The 24,012-nt window shown below is 46.4% G+C and overlaps 1 protein-coding gene across 4 annotated transcripts in view; it reads left to right on the forward strand.

The window, feature by feature from the left end:
- MTCL2 (microtubule crosslinking factor 2) overlaps positions 1 to 24,012 on the forward strand; it is a 97,665-nt gene that overhangs the window by 15,521 nt on the left and 58,132 nt on the right. For all 4 annotated transcript variants that reach the window (XM_082228623.1, XM_082228626.1, XM_082228625.1 and 1 more), the window contains exons 2-3: positions 8,275 to 8,499; positions 20,980 to 21,138. In XM_082228623.1, coding sequence (XP_082084749.1) covers positions 8,302 to 8,499; positions 20,980 to 21,138 — 357 coding nt within the window. In that variant the 5' untranslated portion in view covers positions 8,275 to 8,301. The remainder of the gene's footprint in view (positions 1 to 8,274; positions 8,500 to 20,979; positions 21,139 to 24,012) is intronic.

The raw sequence follows: 24,012 nt of genomic DNA on the forward strand, positions 1-24,012 counted from the left end.
GTTTTTTTTTTACAGTACCAGACTCTGCTTTGATATAAGTATCATTTATAATAGTGTCTTTCAAAGGAAGGTAAGCATCATTACAGACAGTATGGCCTTTAATTATACTTGCCAATTGAAACCTGATCATGGTTCATGCAAGGCATTTTTGCTGAGAGAGGCTTTGTGCAATAGCAGTGATCCCAGACAATGTAGGTTTCTTTTCAGAAGCAATCTTCTTTCTGAAGTGTTTTTCAACAATGGGCACCTCTCACACTGTGTGCTTGGACATACCGCCCCCTGGAATTCTCTGATCCAAATGTGCATTCTTTTCGATTTATGCCTCTGCCCAACCACACTAATCAGGATCCCCTGCTGTTGAATACAAGCTAGGAAGTGGTCATACGATTTTAAAGTTGACAGTTTCAGCTTTGGAGGCCAATATTTATCTTCAATGATGTGGAGCTAACCTCTTTTGAAAGTATTGTGTGTTCTGTAAATTCTTGCAACAGGACTGGCTCTCTGTTTCTGCTGTGCTTCCTGCCAATTGATCCCCAAACTCTGCCCTCCAGATGTTTTTGGGACTACAAGTCCCATCATCCCTAGCTAACAGGACCAGTGGTCAGGGATGATGGGAATTGTAGTCCCAAAACATCTGGAGGGCAGAGTTTGGGGATGCCTGGCCTAGGGACTGCTGCTGTACTGCTAGGGAGATTGAACATGCCCACAGAGCTGCTGATAATTCCTATTAGAACTCACTGCTTGGAGCCATAATCCAGGACCACTTAACTAGAAATCCAGTGCCCAGTGAACTAGAAGAAAGCTATAGGAAAGTGGCATTATTTTGCTGATTTATAGTGTTCTCCCCTGCTAGGGTATGGAATTCAACACGTATCAGTCTGCTTTGCTGACCTTTCCTGCCAGGCCTTCCAAGTAGATGGTTGTCCACAGTAGCCTGATCTACCTTTTTAATGGTTTGTTGCCCTGAATAGTACTTGCTGAATGGCACTAATAGTTTTGCTGAATGGTACTAATGCCTTAACTAAATAAGTTATCCAGTGGTGATTAACAAGATGAAATATGCATGTGGAACTGGTTTGTGTGTGTGTGTGCCTTTAACTAGTTTGGGGTGCTGCTTTTAAGTAGCTTTCTCATTCTTTTTCATATCTTAATTTAAAAGGAGTGGGGTGAGGAAGATTGTTCTGTGATGGCAATTTGCTAGGATATTGCAGAGAACTCTGAATCCTCTGGTGCCCTTGGATATAATGCCTCATTTCATCATTGGATGTGACATGCTGGCCGGGAGGCAGGTTTTCAAAGCCATTGTTTGTGTACCCTCTTTGCTTGCTCAATAGGAAGGCTTCCTAATGGGTGCCATTCTGTGATTGGTTTTCCTGTGTGGATCATCATAAGCAGATAAACCACTGATCCATGAAGTGCAAGAGGGGAATTATCTACCTGCTCCCACTCTTCAAATTCAAATGGACAAAAGCCTGAAGGTCTCCCAGGGGGTGTAGGGAATGTGGCCAGCCAGAAGTGGCCAAGAGAGCTCAGCCCTCTTGTAGGAGAGCTACTGCCAGTGAAACAGGGAGCAACAGATGGCTTGAACCCCAGGGTATGAGCAACATTCCCTGTTGCTATTAGCAATAGGCAAAGGGGCTGGGGAGAGCACAAGCAAGAGGGATTTGATACCATCCCTTAGCTTACAATATAGACTATCCCATTCGCCATCTGGTCTTATTTTGTGATACCAGTATGTGGAAGTGATTTTGGATTTTCATTTCCTTTTATCTATATGAGCCATCAAGTCTGATGCTCTGCCAGGCTGCAGGCTCTATAGGTCCAGGTCACTTGACTGGGTCTGTGCCATCTGGAGATGGTTCTAAATGGAGCATGATACAGAATAAACCCATTGCTGTCTTGTTGGATTGGGGGTAGAGTGGCAAGCCGGTACGTTGGTCAGCTGGAAGAAAATTGCTACTATATTGATATTAGCTTTCTAAATAGTTCTTGTTTTGTGCATTTTCCCATTCATAGACATACCTAGTGGTGTAATTGGGTGATAGGTTTTTTGGGGGGAGGGCGGATATTTCAGATCCTGATCCATAGATAAAAGTGCACCCCTTGAAGTCTTCTTTCTTTGGCAATCACCCATAGCCAAGTAATATTGTCTTCCATGAAAACGGTCTTAACAGTGAGTCTGTGATTGTGGAGGCCATATAACACCGGTCCTGAAAGACCTACATTGGCTCCCAATACATTTCTGAGCACAATTCAAAGTGTTGGTGCTGACCTTTAAGCCCTAAAGCCTTGGCCAGTATACTTGAAAGAGCGTCTCCACCCCCATTGTTCAGCCCGGACACTAAGGTCCAGCTCCAAGGGCCTTCTGGTGGTTCCCTCACTGCGAGATGTGAGGTTACAGGAAACCAGGCAGGGCCTTCTTGGTGATGGCGCCTGCGCTGTGGAATCCCCTCCCATCAGATGTCAAGGAAATAAACAACTACCTGACTTTTAGAAGACATCTGAAGGCAGCCCTGTTTAGGGAAGTTTTTAATGTTTGAAGTTTTATTCTGTTTTTAATCTGTTGGGAGCTGCCCAGAGTATTATTATTATTATTATTATTATTATTATTATTATTTATTATCTAAACCCAAGTACTGAAAATTCATAGGAATAGGTTTGATCTGCTGATAAGGTGTGTGGTTTAAGTTTGGGTCAACAAATACCCAATCAAAATTTAGTTTGGCTTGAGTAAACTACTTGGTTGGACCTCTAAATCAAGTCCCATTCATTTTTCTTAGTTGCTGTCCAGAGAAAACTGGAGCAAGTCAGGTTTCTTCATGTTGTGCCTTCTGAATGAAATGCTGTGTCTTCACAGCTTATTCATCATTCATCTGTCCAATAGGAAGAAAGGAGTTTCCCCCCTATAGCTGAACAACATTGTTTTGGTTTAGGTGTTCCTCCCACCTACTGAGGAGAATCCTATCCCCACCCACAGTTTCCACTTTATCTCCCTGTAAAGTATTTATAGAAATAAGTCCTTTCTCTCTCAAGTGCCCTCGCTCTAGGCTCTTTGTGTTCTGCGCGTTCCCCTCTGATACTGGAGTTTTCACAGTTATTCTTCCAGGCTGTCAGGTCTGTTTTATGTTTTAATGGTTGATCCTCATGAGGGAAGGTGGTGTGCTACTTTTGCTGAACTGGTTGAAGTATGTCACTCCTGGGAGGCAGTAGGTTTAGTTGTGTATATGAAAAGGAGATGAATTATTGAACCAACTGATGGAGTTCAGAATTCATCCTTTAGTTTATAGGGACCACCTTCATAATTCAGCTCATGGCCCAGGATGAGGCCATGGTGAGGTGACTGATTGTCAACAATAGTCTCTGCAAGCCTCACTGAAATGAGCCAGAGCTTGAGAAAGAGCATTAATGCGCTCTTGTGCAGCTCCCATTCATTTCGAAGTGATTTCTATCCAAAATGAGGATTTTGTGGTGAAGTGTGACAGTGCTAAGTAGTGTGTGTGTGTGTGGGGGGGTCATTTGGTTATTTCACTTTATGCCCCAAACTGTCTCAAGCCTGCTTTGATAGTGCCATACTTGCATAAAGAAGAGTAAAATTCTTCAATAGCTTTGGTAAACCTTTCTTTTGGTGAAACTATGTATGTGTGTATTCTTACTGGGTACCAGGACTCCTTGTAGGGATCCTGGGAGCTCTCACTAAATATCCAGTTGCGTTCATGAGGCATTTATTGTGGAAAGGGGTAGAGTTGTGCAGGCTGGGGTAGTGTGACTTTTCAAAAATGTGACTTCTGAACCTACTCCTAAGGGAGCTTTGTTTACCTCTGCACCAACATGTGAAAGTAGTCTGGTCAATTTTTAATGAAATGGTGCTCTGAAAACCACTTAGGGAATTGATGGTGAAACCACAGAATAGAATCCTTCAAACCAGTACAGTGGTACTTTGGGTTAAGAACTTAATTCGTTCTGGAGGTCTGTTCTTAACCTGAAACTGTTCTTAACCTGAGGTACCACTTTAGCTAATGGGGCCTCCCACTGCCACTGTGCCGCCACCACACAATTTCTGTTCTCATCCTGAAGCAAAGTTCTTAACCTGAGGTGCTGTTTCTGGGTTAGTGGAGTCTGTAACCTGAAGCATCTGTAACCCGAGGTACCACTGTATTCTTTAGTAGGCAGTTGTTCACAGATAGGACAATATGAAAGAAAGCCATAAAAACATAGTCAGAAGTCCCTGACTAGTTTATGAATATGCAGATGTGGTACCTGCTCTGGGCTGGAGGTTTCCCCCACATGCCTTAAAATGTGTATATGCACACACACTGAGTTGCATTTGATTGACCCATTGCACTAGATGAAGCCTGTGCAATGGCCCATGTTGTCCCCAGATAATGAATACAACCCACTGTGAACAGGCCTCAGTTGAAAGTTATGTATTAAAATATTTGGCTATATTCTGCAGCCCCATTGTTGTTAGGGATCTGGGTACTAAGGCAATTGGATTTCCTGTCCCAGGCAGTCAGAAGAAAGGCTTTTAGCCAAGGAGGACTGTGTGCTCCTAGGGGACGTCAGGCTGCGTATTGCTCACCAGTACCAGTTCAAGACCCAGGAAGCAAAGTCAGATTGGGCAAGAGTCAGATAGAGCAAGAGGGTAGTTCTTGCTAATTGAAATTAAGCAAAGCAGAGGCCACAGTCCAAAAGGCAAACAAGCATAGTGGTTAGCATCCTGGATGGGTCCAAGTAGCACCTATATACTGGAAGTCAGGCAAGACAGGCTTGGGTGTTGCTACAACAACCAGTAAACCCAGACTGAACCAGAATTAACTCTCCCTCTCACCAGCTAGCCCCACTGCTGATGAGTGACGCCTCTTACTTTTCAAGGGGTCCAACCAGTTTTAGGAGGTATTTAGGAGTGGCGTGGGCAAGGCTGAGGTTTCCAAGCTGTAGTGCTTAGAGTCTGAGGAAGGTAATGGGACCTCTTCAGGCCACTGCCGCCATGGGCTCTTCTGGTGCTGGGACACCTGGGGAGGTAGGGATATTGTAGGCTAATTCTGAGGGCAAATTAGGCTCCAAGGCCTATTTCCTTGCGGAGGAAGAGCCCTGACCATGACTCTTGGCAAGCTAGGAATTCAGGCTCTTTTGCCTTTTCAAGCATGCTTGGTATCAGATGCAGCCTGGAGCCAGTCCACTTCTGGAAGAATAGATCCATTATTAGCTATACCAGATGCATCACTGCCCAGGACACTGCATGCTGGTAGTATTTTTGACTAAATCTGAACTGAAAGAACTTTGTGCACTAGAGCTGCTGAAGTATACTGAAGGTTTTATTTCATATTACTTTGACAGAAGTAAACCTACTTTTAGCTACTCACAGGCTGCTCAGTCTTTCACAGGGCTGTTCTGCTTCCCATTCCATTCCAGAACACTTGGAAAGGCTCCCATGAGGCCCTGGCATGCACCCACATTCTCTGCCTCACTGACTTTGTTTATATAATTCTTTGGGTGGATCTTCTGGGTTTTCCAGGATCAGGGAAGTACAACTTTGTGGCAATTGGCTCTGACTCTGGAAACACAGTTACTGGAGAAATGTTTCCTATTCTGGTGCTTGATGTTTCTATACTCTTGAATGCCACTGCCACAATGCCACATCCCTCGTGGATGTGCTTCAGCATATTTCTGTGACCTAGAAAGGATATATTGGCTGAGTACAGTACTCCAAAGGGACATAGGAAACTGTCTCGTACTAAGCCAGGCCATTGGTACATTTAGTTCAATACCGTCTTTGCTCACTGGCAGTTTCTATTCAGGATGAAGATGCTTTGTGACCTTTTGTATGCAAAGTTCTACCACTGAGCTATTGCCCATTGCTTGAGTTTATGTCAGTGGCATTCAAGTTGCTGTTTGGCATCTTTTGAATTCCCTTGGAGCTCTTAACCATACTTGTAAACACCACCTTCTTGGGGAAGTGACTATTTTCCCAAGCCCTTCTTTTTTTCACTGCTTCAGGGTGCGGACTTCTGGAAATTTATTAACATACGTTGTGGAGTTGATGGCTAGTCATCACAAATTTCTGTTTATGTGTTTGTAAATCTCCAGTTTGAGCACCACCATCAGAATAATGCAGGAGCAGGTGTGGCAAAAAAAGAGAAAGTAATACAATCAAATAGAATAGGGATCAGCAACCTTTTAAGACCAGTGGGCACATTTTGAGGGAGTGCTGAGAGCGCCAGTCACAAAATGGCCGCTGTTGGGGGACATGGCATAGCTGAAGATTAGAGAGTACAATCATTGCTAATTTCATCTCTCCCACCCACCCTGACAATCTTATGGGAAATCAGCTATGTATTGATGGTCCTGACTGTGGAGGAAGAGCTGTCAAAGGCACAAGAATATTGGTTTCCCAAGTGCAAATCCTAAACCAATGCCTCTGCTGCCACCCTGTAACCACTTACCTAGGAGTAAGCCCCAATAAATGAAAAGAGGTTTACTTTTGAAGTAGGCACATATACCATTGTACTGAAGAGTTAACAGTTTCTCTGTGCTATCATTGACAATTATATAGCATGTCTTGGGTCTTGATTTTAAAAAAAACAAAACAATTCTGTGTGTGATAAGCAGCTGTACAATATATTAAACCCAGTTCTTATTCTAAGATGAGTTCCAATAAAAATTCATGATCTTGAGCATTGCAGGTAAGATACTCAGGGGCAGACAGAGGAAGGAAATAACTTTGTGATCCATAAGGAAAAGTCTTTCCTCTCTACAGCACAATATATATTTTCTGATTTGTCATGTATTTTTTTTATCATGGCTGTTAATGACTTTTAGCAGCCATTTTAGAGCCAAGGTTTACAGTCTACTAGCTGGGACAGAGCAGTTGAGACTTCCTATTAATTAGGGGAACCAGGAGCTCCAGAAAGGACAGGAGCCCTTTTGACATTACTGTTGGTATAAAGTCAGAAGTAAGGATGCTACTGCAAGTATAAGGACAATTTCTCAGGGAGACAGCTCTTGGGCCTTGTAACTGGTGCTTTGTAGCTTTCTTCTTGCTGTGCAGTCTTTTATCCTAGAGTTGCATGTTATGCACTCAGTGCCTTTGCTTCTAATCTCCTAGGGCTAATTAGTTGGATTGGCATTGCTTGGCTGCACTCTAGTTCTGGGTGGTCTTACGTAGGGAGTTCCCCCCCAACCCCAACCCCCAATTTTGCCTGTAAATGGTGGCTTTTTAGCTGTTAATCTCACCCGTTGCTTGGTGCCTAAATGTTCTGAATTATGTAGTGCAGACACGTGGAGGAATTTTTCTTAGTGCTGCAGTGGAAACATTTTCTGACATGTTCACAGTCCCATGTCAGGATTGCATTGGTTACTTCAATGCAGGTAATTGTTTTAAAGCATTCACAAATCGCTTATTTACCCCCACCCTTATAAATAGATGTAAAGGAAGTACCTCGGGTTACATACACTTCAGGTTACATACACTTCAGGTTAGAGACTCTGCTAACCCAGAAATAGTGCTTCAGGTTAAGAACTTTGCTTCAGGATGAGAACAGAAATTGTGCTCCGGCGGCGCGGCAGCAGCGGGAAGCCCCATTAGCTAAAGTGGTGCTTCAGATTAAGAACAGTTTCAGGTTAAGAACAGATCTCTGGAACAAATTAAGTACTTAACCTGAGGTACCACTGTAATAGTAAACCAGTAGAATACTATTCTAATAATAGTATAATAGTAATATACTGTTATATAGAAGTCCAGGGCAAAGCACTGTCCACATCCCTGGTAGTTTGGGTTGGAGGGAACTGCAGTTCATTCTCTTCTTATTAACTCTTTTTCTTGCCCCTTCACAATAGGGGTTTTTTAAATCGATTCTCCATTGAAACCTCCCAACCCACATTTTATCTATCTACTTACCATATTTATAATCAGGCCTTTGGCTAATTAAACCATATATGGCCTTTTAAACTGTGAGGGGTATTGTTTTTGTTCGTTAATCTACTGGTTTTACCTGATAAGAAATAGCTTTGTAGAAGGACCCTGCTGTTCTGTTGGATCATACAGTAGTTTGTTTTAGGATTCTTAATATGGTTGGTTAATTAATTAATTAATAAACCAAGCAAGCAAGCTGCCTGAGGACTTTTTATAGTAGACAAGCAGTGTAGAATATATAAACACACAGGTATTAACTGCCCTCCTCACTCCCTTGTCGTATTCTTTTCTGATGTTGTCACATGCAAGCTTTGTAACGCTTGCCCTGTCCATTCTTTGACCATTGTACTTTTCTTCCTTAGGATGAGATTGAGGAATTGAGGGCTGAGATGCTGGAGATGAGAGATGTCTACATGGAAGAAGATGTCTACCAGCTACAGGAGCTCCGGCAGCAACTGGACCAAGCCAGTAAGACCTGCCGCATCTTGCAATACCGTTTGCGAAAGGCAGAGCGGCGCAGCCTTCGTGTGGCACAGACTGGCCAGGTGGATGGAGAGCTCATCCACGGCCTTGAACAAGATGTCAAGGTAAGCCTGCAGTTACAAGAGAGAAGACATTTGAATGGTCCTGGGATTTTTAAAAAACCTGCTTTGTCCTGTTTCAGATTATTGGTCCATTGTGCTGTTTATTTTCGCTACTGATATCTCTCCAAGGTCTTGGGCAGAGGCCTTTCCTGGCTCAGATACCAAAAATCCTTTAACTTGGAGGTATTAGGTATTGAACCTTTGCTCTTCTACATGCGAAGCATGTGTTCCGCCAGTGCTGGGGTACAGGCTCTATTTGGTGTGCATTTAAGTTATGTTTTGCAAAAATAACTGCTTAGAAATGACTTGCTCGAAAATGGATCTGTTGCCATACTGACCTAGAGCAGAACTTGGAAGATTTGTGAAATGCTGCTGTTGGGCATTGTAGCAATTTCCCAGAGGAAACCACGAGGCTTGGATTCCTTTGCACAAACGTAGTCCACCTCTTACTAAGTCAATAAGGGCAAGATAATGGCAAGTAAAGACAAACAGAGATTGGAGTTGTGGTAGAGTAGACTCAATTCATCTACATGCCCTTTTGGATCTGAGTAAGAGGCAGCAGCAGATCAAGTCTTTTATATTTTAATGCTTCCATAATTTTACTGGGCAAACATTGAAATTTCCATTGGGTGCAGAATGAAGTATCCTGAGAATCTCAGCTTTTGAAAGAAGCATATTTCTGGCCCTTGTGACTGTGAAAATAGGCATGGAAGTGTGGGCAATGCTAAGTAAAATCTCAGAAGCCAAGTAGGTGGGGGGACAGAAAGGCCAGGGTTTCATTACCCGCCATGGCTCCATTCTCCTATGACCAACAGAAGCAGAATAGAATATGCAAATTAAGCAAATATATGCATGTATTGTTAATTTGCATAGATGTCATGGAATTGATCATTTTCTTGCAGAATTTGTGGTTTGTTTATTTTTTGCTGTTTTTGATGGTCCTGCACATAGGCAATTCTGCGTAAGTTCTTTCTAGTTCAGGCCTTGGTGGTGAGAGTGAACTGCAGCTTGCTCTGCTTGAAATGATTCCTTTGAGGATCGGGGCCCCTTTAGCATTTAATTGCTGTCTAGTTTACTGTATATTGTTGAGTTGACCAATCCTGCAGAGAGCCAGGTTTAAGCTGGTGTTGCATTACACATAATGCAGGCTGAAATGGAGAGAAAACCCATCTCTTTGCCTTGGAGAACAGAACTAGTGATGGGATCTATAGAATCCTGCACCTTTATCCCATACTTCCACCATAGAGCTTAAGACCAAGCTAGATGTGACATTTGCTGTGTAATTGGTCTTTCTTGAACAAATAACCAGCACAGGGGCTCCTGAGCCAGATTGGGGCCATGGCATGGTGGGAGAGGGGATTCCCCCCCCTCGTTTCCCTTTTATTCCTGCTTTTTTCCTGATTGGACTTGACTCCTATTTATCTGTACTGGGAGGAAAGCTCCCATCAGGATTCTGATCAGGACTGTGGGTTAACCCTGCTCCAATTCCTCGTGCTGTTATTACAATCTGGCTCATCACATATCGCATGCAACCTTTGTGTGCATTGTCATAGCTGCATATCCCTTGAAACCTGGGCTCCCCAAACAATGTGGCCTATTTTTAGCAGCAGCTGGACTCCTTGCTGTACTTCTGCTTCTACTTCACTCCCTTTTCCATTGCACAGACACTAGGCTTCTTGTGAGGTGCAGACCTGGGAAGGGTTAGTGATAAGGATATGCTTTCTTGTCAGCTCAGTTTACAGTCATGGGAACTAAGCAGCTGACCAGAGAGGCTGAGCCCCTTCCCTGAGCTGCCCAAGGGCCTTAGCTAGCTCTTGATGATTGCACAGGCCAGCTGGGTGGTGCATATGCTGTTTAGGCATGGCACTTTATTGGCATTGCACAGTAACACAATCTGCTGGAGGAATGCCTCCTTTCTTGCTGCCTCCAAGGCCTGTTCCATTGCTGTAGCCCTTTGAACAAAGCTGCATTGCCTAATGGCATAGGCCAGGGTGAGGAACCTCAGCTCTGGGGCCCAAATACAGTCCTTAAGCTTCTCTATCTGTTCCTTGAGCCTCTCCCTACATCATACTCCCCCTCCCCCAGCCATATCATTCACTGGATGCACTTCATATTCTCCTTGAGTGTTTTTTCCTGATGTGTCCTTGAACTCTGATAATGCCTCTCCCCTGCCTGGATGGAGGATAGAGAGAGGTTTGTGAGTGTGTGTAGAAACTAGCCTACTGTACATTTACATCTGTTGCTCCTCCCACTTTTGCCTCTGGCTCCACCTACCACTGTCACAAGGCCCCTGGAACATTGATCCAAAGGGATGTGACTCTTGGGTTGCATTTGATAGGGAGCGGAAGCGCAAGCAGCTGGGGTACCAAAGGGCAGGATGAGGGAGTCTGTAAAATGTTTAGGCATGTCGACGGCGACCGGCATGGTGTGGATGAGAGAATAAAATACTGGGAAGGTTGTGCTCTTTGTGGAGGGGGGGGGCATTTCCCCCATGATTAACAAAAGCAGACATGTTAGCTCCAGAGCTCCAGCCCTTTGGACATTCTCCAGGGGCGACTTGGATGAACATCCTAAGCAAATAGCACTGGCTAGCCTTATAACTGTCTAAACAGTAGAATTCGATTCTTTGCAAATACTTTGTTCTCCCCCTTTACAATTAAAAATGAATCTGCAAGTTCACCTGCATTGTTAGTTGTGCCCCTGGCCCTTCCACGGGGCCTCTGTGTGAGTTCCCCTGTTGTGGTGCATAGACTTGAAAACAGGAAGCATTTAGCTGGTACAATTATCATCCCCCTGCTTATTCTGGTCACATATTCTGTGGTCTTTTATCCTCTGGGCTCACAGTGAGTCAAGGAAGGCAGTATGCTGTGTGAGAAGTTGGCCATCTCATGGCCCTACAGAGCTGGCAATTTGAGAAGCAACCCTTGTGCTGTCAGTCCACATCAGCAAGCCTTTCAACTGGGCAGAAGTCCCAGACTCTGTGCATGGTCCCCCTTTCTAGTAGACTGGGGGGGGGAAGAGAAAATAGTAATAAAATGTAGAGGTGGTTTTTTTTACTTGCATAGAGACATGGCAGGCAAAGTATGCAGCTCTCTCTGTGCAATCAACTGTTGAGCAATTTTAATTAACAAAACAGGTGTTTTCGAACCTACCCATCTGAGGAGAGAAGGGCAATCAATGCCCGGCACTGCTGGCCATTTCCCTGCGGGGGCAGCCTTTGCTTGTAACTCTTTCTGTAGCAGCACCTGTGCTTGTATTTGGTCATGACTCAGTGAGAGTAAGTGCAGCAGCCTCTCCACTTACACTGGAATGCTGTTCTTCTTCAGCTACAAAACACTTTTTCATTGTTGCAGTACCTTTTATCCCAGCTCAGCAAAGCCTGGGATTGAGCCAAATGGAAGCTTTTAAACAAAGGACCGAACCTGCTGCCAAGTGCCCCAGGCTCCAGAAAATGGCAGTTTCTGGAAATGAAGCCTGCCACAAGTGACGGATGACAATCTCCACCCAAGCATCCATCGCTAACTGCTCTGTAATTAAGAGGATATGCTTGTGCAGTTGTTTAAAAGTAAATGTAGCTACCACCTGGGCCTGATGGGGTCCAACAGAATGTATTCTCAGCATGATACGTGCATTGGAATGAGGTAGTAAATATCCTGCCCTACTAAACACTACTGTCCTCCCTGTTTCGATCCCGAGGGGCAATACTGCTTTGCTCAGTATTGTTGATTAGAGCTTTGGGCATTTGAAAAATTTCCAGCTGCCATTATTGTGGGTGCTACATGTTGGCAATGCCCAGTTCCATATGCCAATATCTGAGTCTGCAGTATGATTTAAATTAGCAACTTGAGGAATGCAAGCTGAGGATTTAACCTGTATGCCACAACTCAGCTAGTTCGAAAAGAGAGAACTGCAGGGAACATGTCCTTAGAAGCTTATTTATGCAAATAGGCCAAAACAAGGCAGGCGTTACTGCCTGATCATTGTAACGGCTGCAGGTTTTGGGTTGCAGCCAACTAAGTTCTACTCAGAGTAGACTCGTTGCAATCAATGGACCTAGGTTACTCATACTCCTTGATTTCAGTGGGTCTACTTATGGACGCAACCCATTTCTTTATAAAGGGCCAGCAGTTCTGGTCCAAACAGCTCCTTTCCATGCCTTCTGCCCCTCAGTATTTATATCACCATAGCTTTGAGAAGAGGCTTTGATACTCTGGAATGAGTGGGGCAATCCTAACCATTGATCCATACTGCTGGCAGGGATTAGAAATTGACACCACCGGCAGGGGAACTTGGCCACCATGGAGGCCCTTTCTGTGCCCAGGGAAATGATGGAGGAGTATATGCTGCCACTGGTGTTCTTGCCAGCAGTAGCTGGAATAAAGCTCCCCAATGGGGGTGTTTCAATGATAGGGTGGAAGCAGAGCAATGGCTCTTCTGGATCCAAAGCCAGTCCAGTTCCTGGTAAGGGACCTGATTTGGGCGCATGTTGCGAGTTGGTGCAGCCAACATAGTTGGGAAAACTGCGCTCCATTTTTTCCTCCTGGCTAGCAGGAGCCAGTCAGGCTGCAAATGCCACGGAGAGTCCCTTGCTCCATGCCCCCCCCCCACTCAGTTAGGGTTTCTGTCTTGGTGTTGGGAATGATAACATCTTGTTCCACAGCTTGTAGTTTTTTTTAACACATGGTTCTTCAAAGTATTTGACCATATGTTTTGACTATATGAAGCCACATGGTACTGAGACAGACCATCAGTGATCCATCTGGCCTAGTATGGTCTCCTCTGACTGCGAATGGCTCTCTGGGGTCTCAGGCAGAGGGTCTTTCCCCCATCACCTGCTACTTGAACCTTTTTAACTGGAGGTGTCAAGGTTTGATCTTTGACCTTCTGTATGCAAACTATTAGTCATTCCAGAGCTTCTGAATGAGGACTAGGAGCAAAGCCTAGACCCCTGGAGGCAGAAAAACATCCCAGGTGCCCAAATGTTTAAGTGTAGCTATTGAAATGCGTTTTCTTAGTCTCAGGCCAACACCCTGCCAATTACGTAATATAGAGCTACCTTATACTGAGCTAAAAGGTGACAAGGGGCACCCCTTTGCTCCCTCAGCAGGCTGTCTGGGGAGGGACAGATTGCTCTTGCCAGAGGTCTGCTGCAACCTTATGAAATTGGGTTGAGAGCCGTATGGAGACAGGTCAAGGGACACATGCTCCCCCACTATAGTGCATGATGTCCAGTTTTATCAGGGATAGGGAACCTACAACTTTCTAGATGTTGCTTGTCTGTAGCTCCCATCACTGCTGCCAGTTGGCTATGTGGGCTGGGACTGATGGGAGTCCCAGCAACATCTGGAGGACTACAGGTTCCCCACCCCTGAGTTCCACGCATGCTGTGTTCATCGAGTGTGATGCCTGGGGGCTGATTTCCTTAATTGGAAACATAGAAAAGTTACAAAAAGCAACATTATAATATGTAACAAAAGACGTTTAAGTGTGAAAATACATTGAAATGTTAAAACCATGTTCACACTTTTTTTTAAAAAAATAACAATGAAGAAAACACGTTCACATTCCAGATGTTAATTACACCACCATTTGTATTTATAAATTAGATAGCCATAATTAGTGATATACAAGCAGATTTAATCTCAACTGCATTATCACATCATAATGAGGATATTAGGGATGTTAGAACTTTTGATAGCCATAGCTATCGATTCATGAGCTGATACATGTTGTAGGAGTATATGTCGCATTTCCAGAGAAGAAGGTTGTGTTTTCAAAATGTAGTGTTTATTTAGCCCGTGGGTAGGCAAACTAAGGCCTGGGGGCCAGATCCAGCCCAATTGCCTTCTAAATCCAGCCCGCGGATGGTCCGGGAATCAGCATGTTTTTACATGAGTAGAATGTGTCCTTTTATTTAAAATGCATCTCTGGGTTATTTGTGGGGCATAGGAATTTGCCCCCCCCCCATATAGTCCAGCCCCCCACAAGGTCTGAGGGACAGTGGACTAACCCCTTGCTGAAAACATTTGCTGACCCCTGATTTAGCCATTCACCCTTTACAGTCATACCTCGGGTTACAGATGCTTCAAGTTGCGCATTTTCGGGTTGCACACCACGCTGAACCCGGAAGGACTGGAACGCGTTACTTCCGGGTTTCAGTGCTCACGCATGTGCAGAAGTGCTAAATTGCGCTTTACGTAGACGCAACGCTGAGGGTTGCGAACGCTGCAGGTTGCGAACATGCCTCCCGCACGGATCACATTCGCAACCCGAGCGTCCACTGTAGTTTCTTCCAAAGAGGTCATTGCATGGACTGGCCTCTTCTGAGCTAGATGTAGTGTGATAGTTGCCATATGCTTGTCACGGTGCATTTTTCTCGCTCTCCTCCTTCCCTGAACCCCGTAACAGCTGCCTCCTGGTTGCCTTACCATTTGCTATGATCAAGTGTTTTCCTTGCAGGAGCAGGAAATAACTGGAACTCCCCCCCCCCCAACCTTAATGGTGTTGCTGGAGCCTCTGGCTAAGCTGATTCCATGCTAGTAGCTGTACTACCATTTGCCTCTTTCCTAGCTCAGTTTTCAGTTCCCATAGTCAGGATGCAACTGGGGATTTGTATAAATAAGTACAAAATGTGGGACACAGGGTGACTTTTCTAGCATCAGCTGTGCACTGTAGGTCACTGCATGCTTTTTTCCGTAATCCATTGTAGCATTCTGCCTCTCCAACCTGCCCTGTCCATCACAATTGCCCTGGTAATGCCTTCGGTTTCTGTCCTTTGCCCTTCACATCTTTGTGGTGTAAAACCCATGCCAGTTTCCTGTCTAGCAGGGAGAAAGCCCTGTCAACCGAAGTTCCTCCTCCTGACACTTGAATATAAATGTAATGGCCTTCTCTAACCTTTGCAGTTTCTTTACCATCACGCAAAAGAAACAAAGGAGGTTCTCTGTACAGTGAGGTAGTGCCAGTATTAAGTGTGTATAGAGGTGTATGCAATTTTAATTGTAAGCTTGCTGTGGAAAGACTCTCATTTCTTTTTGGGGACATGTAACATTTTCAATACGCACTCCCCCCCCCAAAAAAAAACCCCACTCGGATTGAGCTCAGCAGAGACTTGTTCTTTGCACAGTACTGATTGGCTAGCCCTTGTGTCAGTCTCAAAAATGCAGTAAAAAAACAGTATAAGTGTAAGAAACCTCTGAAAGGGGGGAGGGGAGTTGAAATATGATGTGGAATAATTCAAATTTATGTTTTGTGTTTATTGTAAAATGAAAATATAAAGAAAAAATATTTTTTTTTAAAAAAAGAGGAGGAGGCAATCAACATTCATTGGAAGCTATGTGCTTATAATGGGTGAAGTCTGTGTGGGTGTGTGGAAAGCAGAACTCAACCCGCAGCTGGAAAACCCACTTATGTTTGCAGGTTTGGCAGCATACAGTCTAAAGTTTTATATAGGCTTAGTGGTGCTTCCTAGAGATTCCATACAGGGTACCCCTGTTTTATTTGGGATCACACACTGCGGAGGGTCTTGGAATTAGATATTGATGTTTTGCCATCTGGTCTTTCGGTTTCTTCCCCCGCCCCCTGCAAAAGTTCATTTTTTGTAAAGTTAATTTCCTCCTTCCCAGTGAATAACCTCTCTTCTTTCCTTGGGCTGTGATAAAGGACTACCTATGACCCTAATTATCAGATAAAGCCATATTGTGAGAGCTTTACTGCAGAAGAGGTCAAGCCCAGAGGGTCCCTGGGGACCAGAATTCATTGCTTGGGATTTGCTGGAAAATGTTTGTGAACATAAGGTCATCAGGACTGTGGAACTACTTCCTGTGTCTACAGATGCTTTAAGAGATATGCCCCATATTAAGAGTAATTCAGTGTTCCATGACTCTTCCATGGAACAGACAGTAAAGCTCTACCATGCCCCATTTTTGACATTTTCGTTTGAAAGTCTGAATCCTGAGTCTCAAATAGTTTAGATTCAGTATTATTCAGTCTGCTCAACAGATTCACATGAATTGTGGTCTTTCCCATTTTACAGTTTTGGCATTTGACTTACCCTTTCCCTCCTGAATGCTCTTCCTGGCTATACTTTGGTCGCACAATCTGAGTCTGACATATCTAAGTGCCAGTGGCAAAGCCCATTTGATGCTTCTGCACCCATGATAGAGAATTACGTGTGTTTTTTATATCCTCACATTACAGTAGGAGGTATGGTTGGTGTGCTACTGTAATTGCTAGACTACCCATTGCACCATTAATATTCACGTTAGTGAACCTGTTTGTAACTTTAATATTTGATGCATGCTCTTCAGTTCAATATATTTTTTTTTAAAAAAAATCTATCCTGGTCAATGGGGAAAGCTCTGAGAGCATAATGTAGCACCACCAACTTGTTCCCCCTTCTATGCCTGTGGATTCACAGAGAATTATTAGGTGGTGACCTTGGTGCATCTAAATGTGTCTAGATTCCCTTTAATTCCCGTTTTGCACAGTTTCTGAAACTTGCCGATGTGCATCTAAAACTTGCCAGCCATCGCAGCGAACAAACTCAGAAGTGACTGGCATCTCAGTCTTGTATGTGACAGTTATTCCCTCTTCTGTATCCAGAGAAGCTGGCATTCAGAGAACCATTGGGCATAAGATCATGGACATAAGGGCATAGAACTTTTGTGAAAGTTCTGATTTTGGGGGGCTGTGCAGCAAAGCATACACCATAATGCTGCTGAATAACAAGAGGTGCATTGTTTACTACAAGGAAGAGGGATTCAAGAGGATTTGGTTTTCTCCATACTTCTGGTTCTTGTGCAAAGATGGCAAGATGTATTGTCAGGGGTTCAGGAGCAGAGACTAGGGCAAGGGAGGAAACAGAGAGTGAGGGGGAGGAGGCAGAAGAAAAGATGAGTGATGACGACGACCCGAGATCTCCTAGTCTTTCCAGTGAATCAGAAGATTCACAGGAAGGAGCGCCAGTGGCCAGGGCAAGGGGGGAGCTTAGGGGGACACCCCAGGAAGAAGGGTCCAGAGGGGGCTCAGAGAGCAGCAGTTGGAAATCGGGGCCAGCATCACCAGCAGAACGCAGTGGGGAGGAAGGGCGCCAGGTACCGAGTTCTGGCAGCTTGCAGCAGGAGGGAGGACATGAGTCAGGAGTGGCCACACCTCCATCGGGGAGCGAGGAAACGGTCTGGAGGAAAGTGGAAGGTTGGGCGCGCGCGCCAAGTTCAAATACACAGGAAGGTGGCGCAGTAAGCAGGCTGGAAAGGGAACCAGGTCCTAAAGCCCGGCGCAAGGAGACAGAAGGGTCCGGGGGGTCAGCGTCAGAAGCGTCCCGAAAGGAAGAGACCACAGGGGGCAGAGGGACCCAGAGAAGAACGGTCAGGCGGAAAAGGTGGAGTAAGGCTAGGGTACTTAGCTGGTGTACAGGGGGCGGAGACTCAGACGGAGCTTCACCGGTCTAACCCTTAAGACGTAGAGCTGCACGCAGCCGCTTGAGAATGGAAACTGTAACTCAATAAAGACTTTTACAAAGTGACCGCTGGCTAGCGTGATCCTCTGTGAGCTAGGATCTTGAAGCAGCACTGACAGTAAGCTCCGTCTCAGTATTGTGGGCCTCTACGGCCTCGCGGAGAGGAGAGAAAGCGGGTGCCTACTTGTGAGCTCACGAACGGCAGGCAATATGACGGCCGAAAAGCAGATAGCGGAACTCAGAGAAGCAGTGACATGACTGAATGCCGAGGCGCTTGCATCCAGGAAGAGAGAGGAGGACGCAGCTGCCGCCTACAGGGATCTCCAGGTCAGGTTGGAAATGCTTACGAAGCAAGGGCAACTGACACCCAAACCGGAGGGGATTGGGTTGGGGAGAAGAACAGGCGGTCTGGTCTCTCACTTCGATGGGAATTTGCAACAGTACCCCAACTTTAGAGCAGATGTAAAGTGTGCACTGCAACTGCTGAACAAAGACTTTAGAGATGAGCAAGAGAAGGTGGGATTCATCATGTCCCATTTGCATGGAGATGCTAAAGCGTGGCTGCGCAATTTGTGGAGGGATAAGGATCCAGCACTCCAAAATGCGGATGCCTTTATTAAAGCGATGGATGGGTGCTTTTTATCAAGCATAGACGTGGATCTTGCCCGGAAAGAGGTGCATGGGCTGAAGCAAGGGAGGGCCAGTGTAAGACAGTACCACGCCTGCTTTTTTGCATTGGTCAATGCCCTGGAATGGGACAGAGATTCGGCTCCAGTCAGAGACCTGTTTTGGGAAGGATTGAACAGCGCGGTTAAGGACGAAATTGCAAGGGGGGAGAGACCCCGGACCACGCAGGAGATCGTTCAGAGGGCACTGGCTGTTGGGGTGCGGCTGGAGGAACGTCCATGGAGCAGGGACGAAGGGCGTGGAGGGCGCGAACCAGCGAGAGGGTTCTCCTTCGTTCCCAGGGAAGCTGCGCGTGCGCAATCCACACCTCCGCCAGGAGGGGGAGCGGAACCTATGGAGGTCAGCAACCAGAGCCCTAGCACCGGGAGCAGTCAAAGCGAAGCCTCCTAGAGGGGACCGGAAGTGTTACATCTGCGAAAGTCCGCAGCATATGGCGAAAGAGTGTCCCCAGAGGATCCACAAGCTCAATGCAGCCTCTGCAACAGTGACTGCAGCTCCTCAGCACGGAGAATCACAGCAGGGAAACGACGGAGTCTGGCTGGAGACAGAGGCACTGGGGCCCAGCCAGACAAGTCAGTGAAGCAGTCCCCAGAGATTTTGCAGCCCATGGATCCCCTCCCACCCAAACCGGTAGTGCAGCTCACTGCATCGCTCCAGCTACCCAATGGCCTCATTCTGGATGTGCCAATCACCGTTGACTCAGGAAGCAATGCTGACTTTATAGAGCAGGAAGTGGCTGGAGGTTCCAAGCCGAGCGACGGACCCGGGAACGCCTGAGGCAGAGACGGACGCAGACATGTAAGGGGAGGATTTTGGGTTCGAGCACGGCAGCACAGAGATGGAGGCAGAGGTGACCGTCGTCGACGAGAGCGGGGAGGAAGAACCGGAAGTCTTCAGTTGGAGGCCCGCCACGGGAAGCGAACTGTATCCGACGTTCGTCCCCGGGACACTGCAGCACCCAGCTCCCGCACCGGAAGGAGGGGAGGGGGGAAGGGGGGGCTTCGAGGGGGGGATGGATGTCAGGGGTTCAGGAGCAGAGACGAGGGCAAGGGAGGAAACAGAGAGCGAGGGGGAGGAGGCAGAAGAAAAGATGAGTGATGACGACGACCCGAGATCTCCTAGTCTTTCCAGTGAATCAGAAGATTCACAGGAAGGAGCGCCAGTGGCGAGGGCAAGGGGGGAGCTTAGGGGGGCACCCCAGGAAGAAGGGTCCAGAGGGGGCTCAGAGAGCAGCAGTTGGAAATCGGGGCCAGCATCACCAGCAGAACGCAGTGGGGAGGAAGGGCGCCAGGTACCGAGTTCTGGCAGCTCGCAGCAGGAGGGAGGACATGAGTCAGGAGTGGCCACACCTCCATCGGGGAGCGAGGAAACGGTCTGGAGGAAAGTGGAAGGTTGGGCGCGCGCGCCAAGTTCAAATACACAGGAAGGTGGCGCAGTAAGCAGCCCGGAAAGGGAACCAGGTCCTAAAGCCCGGCGCAAGGAGACAGAAGGGTCCGGGGGGTCAGCGTCAGAAGCGTCCCGAAAGGAAGAGACCACAGGGGGCAGAGGGACCCAGAGAAGAACGGTCAGGCGGAAAAGGTGGAGTAAGGCTAGGGTACTTAGCTGGTGTACAGGGGGCGGAGACTCAGACGGAGCTTCGCCGGTCTAACCCTTAAGACGTAGAGCTGCACGCAGCCGCTTGAGAATGGAAACTGTAACTCAATAAAGACTTTTACAAAGTGACCGCTGGCTAGCGTGATCCTCTGTGAGCTAGGATCTTGAAGCAGCACTGACCTGTATATATTCAATGTAGGCACAACTCTTGTGCTCCCTCATGAAGAGTTGCACAAATCCTTTTTATATTGTCCGATATCATCACTTTTGCTTCCTTTTTCAGTGCATGCTTCTAATGTGCAAAGCCATGTTGTGTTCCCAAGATGGCTGCATTCTTCATTAAGAATAAAGTCTCGGGCCACATAAGAGGAGGGAGGGACCTGCAAAATGTGTCTCTTGCTAACATTTCGTATCTTGAACACAATTATGCTGGTACAACTTGAATTAAAGGATTAAAAATGAAATCTGTGCAAAATGCTTACCTACAATTTTACACTGCAAGCCGTAGCTCCTACTTAAGCAATTTTGAATGTTAGCATGCGTTTTGGAAGAAAATCTGTTTCTTTCTAAATAGATCAGGAAAGCTAAATGCCAGTGAGGATTTTGGAAGAGGGACAGTCAGGTGGGATATATATCCCTGATCAAAATAGAAACTAAAGCCCAATGCCAGTACTGCTGGTAATATTAACTTGTGCATCAGATCTGAGGACCAAACCTCATATTACTTTTTGCTGTGTTTATAGGTAGCCAAAGATGTCTCTGTGAGGCTCCATAATGAACTGGAGACAGTGGAGAAAAAACGGATTAAGCTGGAGGATGAGAATGAGGACTTGCGCCAACGGCTCATTGAGAGTGAGTTGGCTAAGCAGGTGCTGCAGAATGAGATGGATAAGCTACGGGAGGTAAGTACTATCCTAAGGGATTGCATTTCTATCTTCTCTTTTCTCCCAAGGAGCTTTGATCAGTGTTCAGCTTCACAGCAAGCCCACGAGTTAGCTTAGGCTGAGGAGGAGTGACTTGCTCAAGGCATATAGAATCTACAACATTACATCTTCCCAGGTCTCCTGCTTACCTCTTTGCTACTAGTAAGTTGTGTTCTAAACATGTGTTGGGAAGTGGATGAAACATGCAAAAGACATGAACTTGGATGACCATCAAGTTCCTTGCTTGTTAAAGCTCCCTGTTTCTCCAAATTTACACACATCTACTGTACAAAGATTTGTATCTTTGGCTTTCCCCCTTTTCTTTTATTTCTCTCCTTAATACACTTTCAATGGGCCATTTCATGTGGAGCACATTACAGTAATCTAATGTGAGTGTGACCAAGGCATGTGTAGCTGATCTCCAGGAAAGGGCTGGGGCACTAGCCAAAGATGTACAAAGTTGCTGCAGTGGCTATCTGTGAGTGCCTAGGACAGGGGTATTTTGTGTTTCTTCCAGTCTTAGAGTCACATCGTCTCACAGATAATCTTCCGGGGCCACATACCAGTGATGAAAAGAGGCAAAAGTGAGTGGAGCAACATAGGTGATGCTTACCCCTGGGTTTACATTCCAGCTAAGCAGAAGCCAGAGGTTTCTCTCTACACACACACACACACACACACACACACACACTGCATTCTGCTTCCAGACTAGCAAAAGGCACTTGGTGCTGTTCAAGAGGCACATTCTACCCACTAAAGGGGTATGTGGAGCAGAGCCTGGGCAGAGTGGCCTGGGTTGGTGGTGTGTGGTCTGGAGGGCCTGTGATAGCCCTGGGGGCCTAGTAGAGAGCCTGAGGGGCTAAATGTCCTAGGGCAATGCCAGATGAAGGAGCACCCTCAAACTCTGATCCTGACTCTTTAAGCAGAGTGCAACTCCATCCAGAATGGGCTGTACACCTAATCCTGAACTAGTCTTCCTATTAAACAACAGCACTTCCATCTTGTCCGGATAACACATTTGCTCACATCCAGCCTGCAACTACACTCAAACAATATTTCAGAACTTCTACCACCTCCCTTGTATCTGATGAAAAAGTGAGATGCTGATGGCACCCAACCCCAAATCCACAGACAATCTCTGCTGGTGTTTCAATGTGGATATCAAACAGCAACAGAAGCAAAAGGAAGCCCCAAGGAACACCATAGGCTAGTAGCCATGTAGCCAAGAGTCAGTTCTCCAGCATCAACTTCTGGGAACTGTCCTCCAGATAAGAGTGGTACCAGGGCAAAACCATTTCCCCTAATTGCATCCTAGCCAGATGATTGAAGCTGAGGTTCTTTAGGAAGGGAGGGCTTCTCTTGGACTCTACATTATGAATCATTGGAATTGAATGGAAGGCTGTAATTTCAATTCTGGGAAATCAAATGCAAGCAGTAAAAGAGAACTACTGTATTTTTCGTCCTATAGGGAGCACCGGCCCATAGGACGCACCTAGTTTTTTTTTTTGGGGGGGGAAATGAATAAAAAAAATGTATCCCCCCCCCCCCCGCTGCGGCTGCTGCCGCAAGGCGCGTATACCTGCCCGAAGCACAGGGCACCCTCCGGAGGGCTCCGCGTGCTTCGGGCTGCAGGCTGCCGCCCCAAGCCTTGCGCGCTCGATGGGACCTCCTGCCAGGCGCGCAAGGCTTGCGGACACTCGCCCGAAGCAGGGGGAGCCCTCCGGAGGGCTCCCCGTGCTTCAGGCGACAGGCTGCCGCCCCAAGCCTCGCGGGTTCGGCGGGACCTCCTGCCGGGCGCGCAAGGCTTGCGGACACTCACCGGGGCTGCAGGCTGCTGCCCGCAAGCCTTGTGAGCCCGCGGGAACTCCCGCTGGGCTTGCAAGGCTTGCGGATAGCTTCCTGAAGCCTGGAGAGCAAGAGGGGTCGGTGCGCACCGATGCCTCTCGCTCTCCAGGCTTCAGCGAAAGCCTGCATTCGCCCCATAGGACGCACACACATTTCCCCTTCATTTTTGGAGGGGGAAAAGTGCGTCCTATGGGGCGAAAAATACGGTACGTATAGTCAACCTTTCCTACAAAGTCAAGGAAGAACAGAGCAAAATGGATATTGACCTGTGGTTGATGGTGATCAATAGCTTTAGGCTAGCCATTTAAAACACATTGTGGTCTTATCTTTTTCATGTCTGCCCTTTTGGTTCTTGTGTTTGCTGCCAGCAGCTGGAATGTGCCATATCCTTGCTTCCTCCAAGAGAAACTATGTATAGTTTAGGCACTTTTCATATCCATTTGATGGACTTGCAGTCAAATGGGGTCATGGAAGTGTAGGTGAATGGATCTCAGACCACTAACAATCTCCTTGGCATCAGGTTCTGTTTCTGGTCTCTCAGCATAACGGTCTTCTGGTACCATTATGCTGTATAGTTTTAATGATGCTGTATTTAGGCACTTCACTGCAGGAAAGTGGCAGTGTAACATAAAATAGTTGGGGCTTGCTGAAGTGCTAGGTAGCAAAGCTGACAAAACATGCATGTTCAATAGCTCCCTACAGGATTATCTTAAGGGAGAGCAACCAGTTCTTGGTGCTCACAAGGTTGCCAAAAACGTGGTGTAGAATGGAACTGTGAGTGAGGTCAGGGAAGTAGGCCAAAAGGAATCTGGTTTCCAGTTGCAGTCACAGCAAGAGTTAAGTGTCTGCAACATGGAATTACCCTAGCTGGAGTCAGGCCAGGCAAACTCCCTTGCTTTACTATCCTGATTCATTCTGCATTAAAAAAATACAATGACCAGTTTTTTTAGCCCAAAGTTGACACACCTTCGTATTACCTTTTTTCTATAAAACTAAACCCTTCCGGAG

This window comes from Podarcis vaucheri (assembly GCF_965113315.1).
Source record: "Podarcis vaucheri genome assembly, chromosome: 6".
In the NCBI taxonomy this organism is placed as follows: Eukaryota; Metazoa; Chordata; class Lepidosauria; order Squamata; family Lacertidae; genus Podarcis; species Podarcis vaucheri.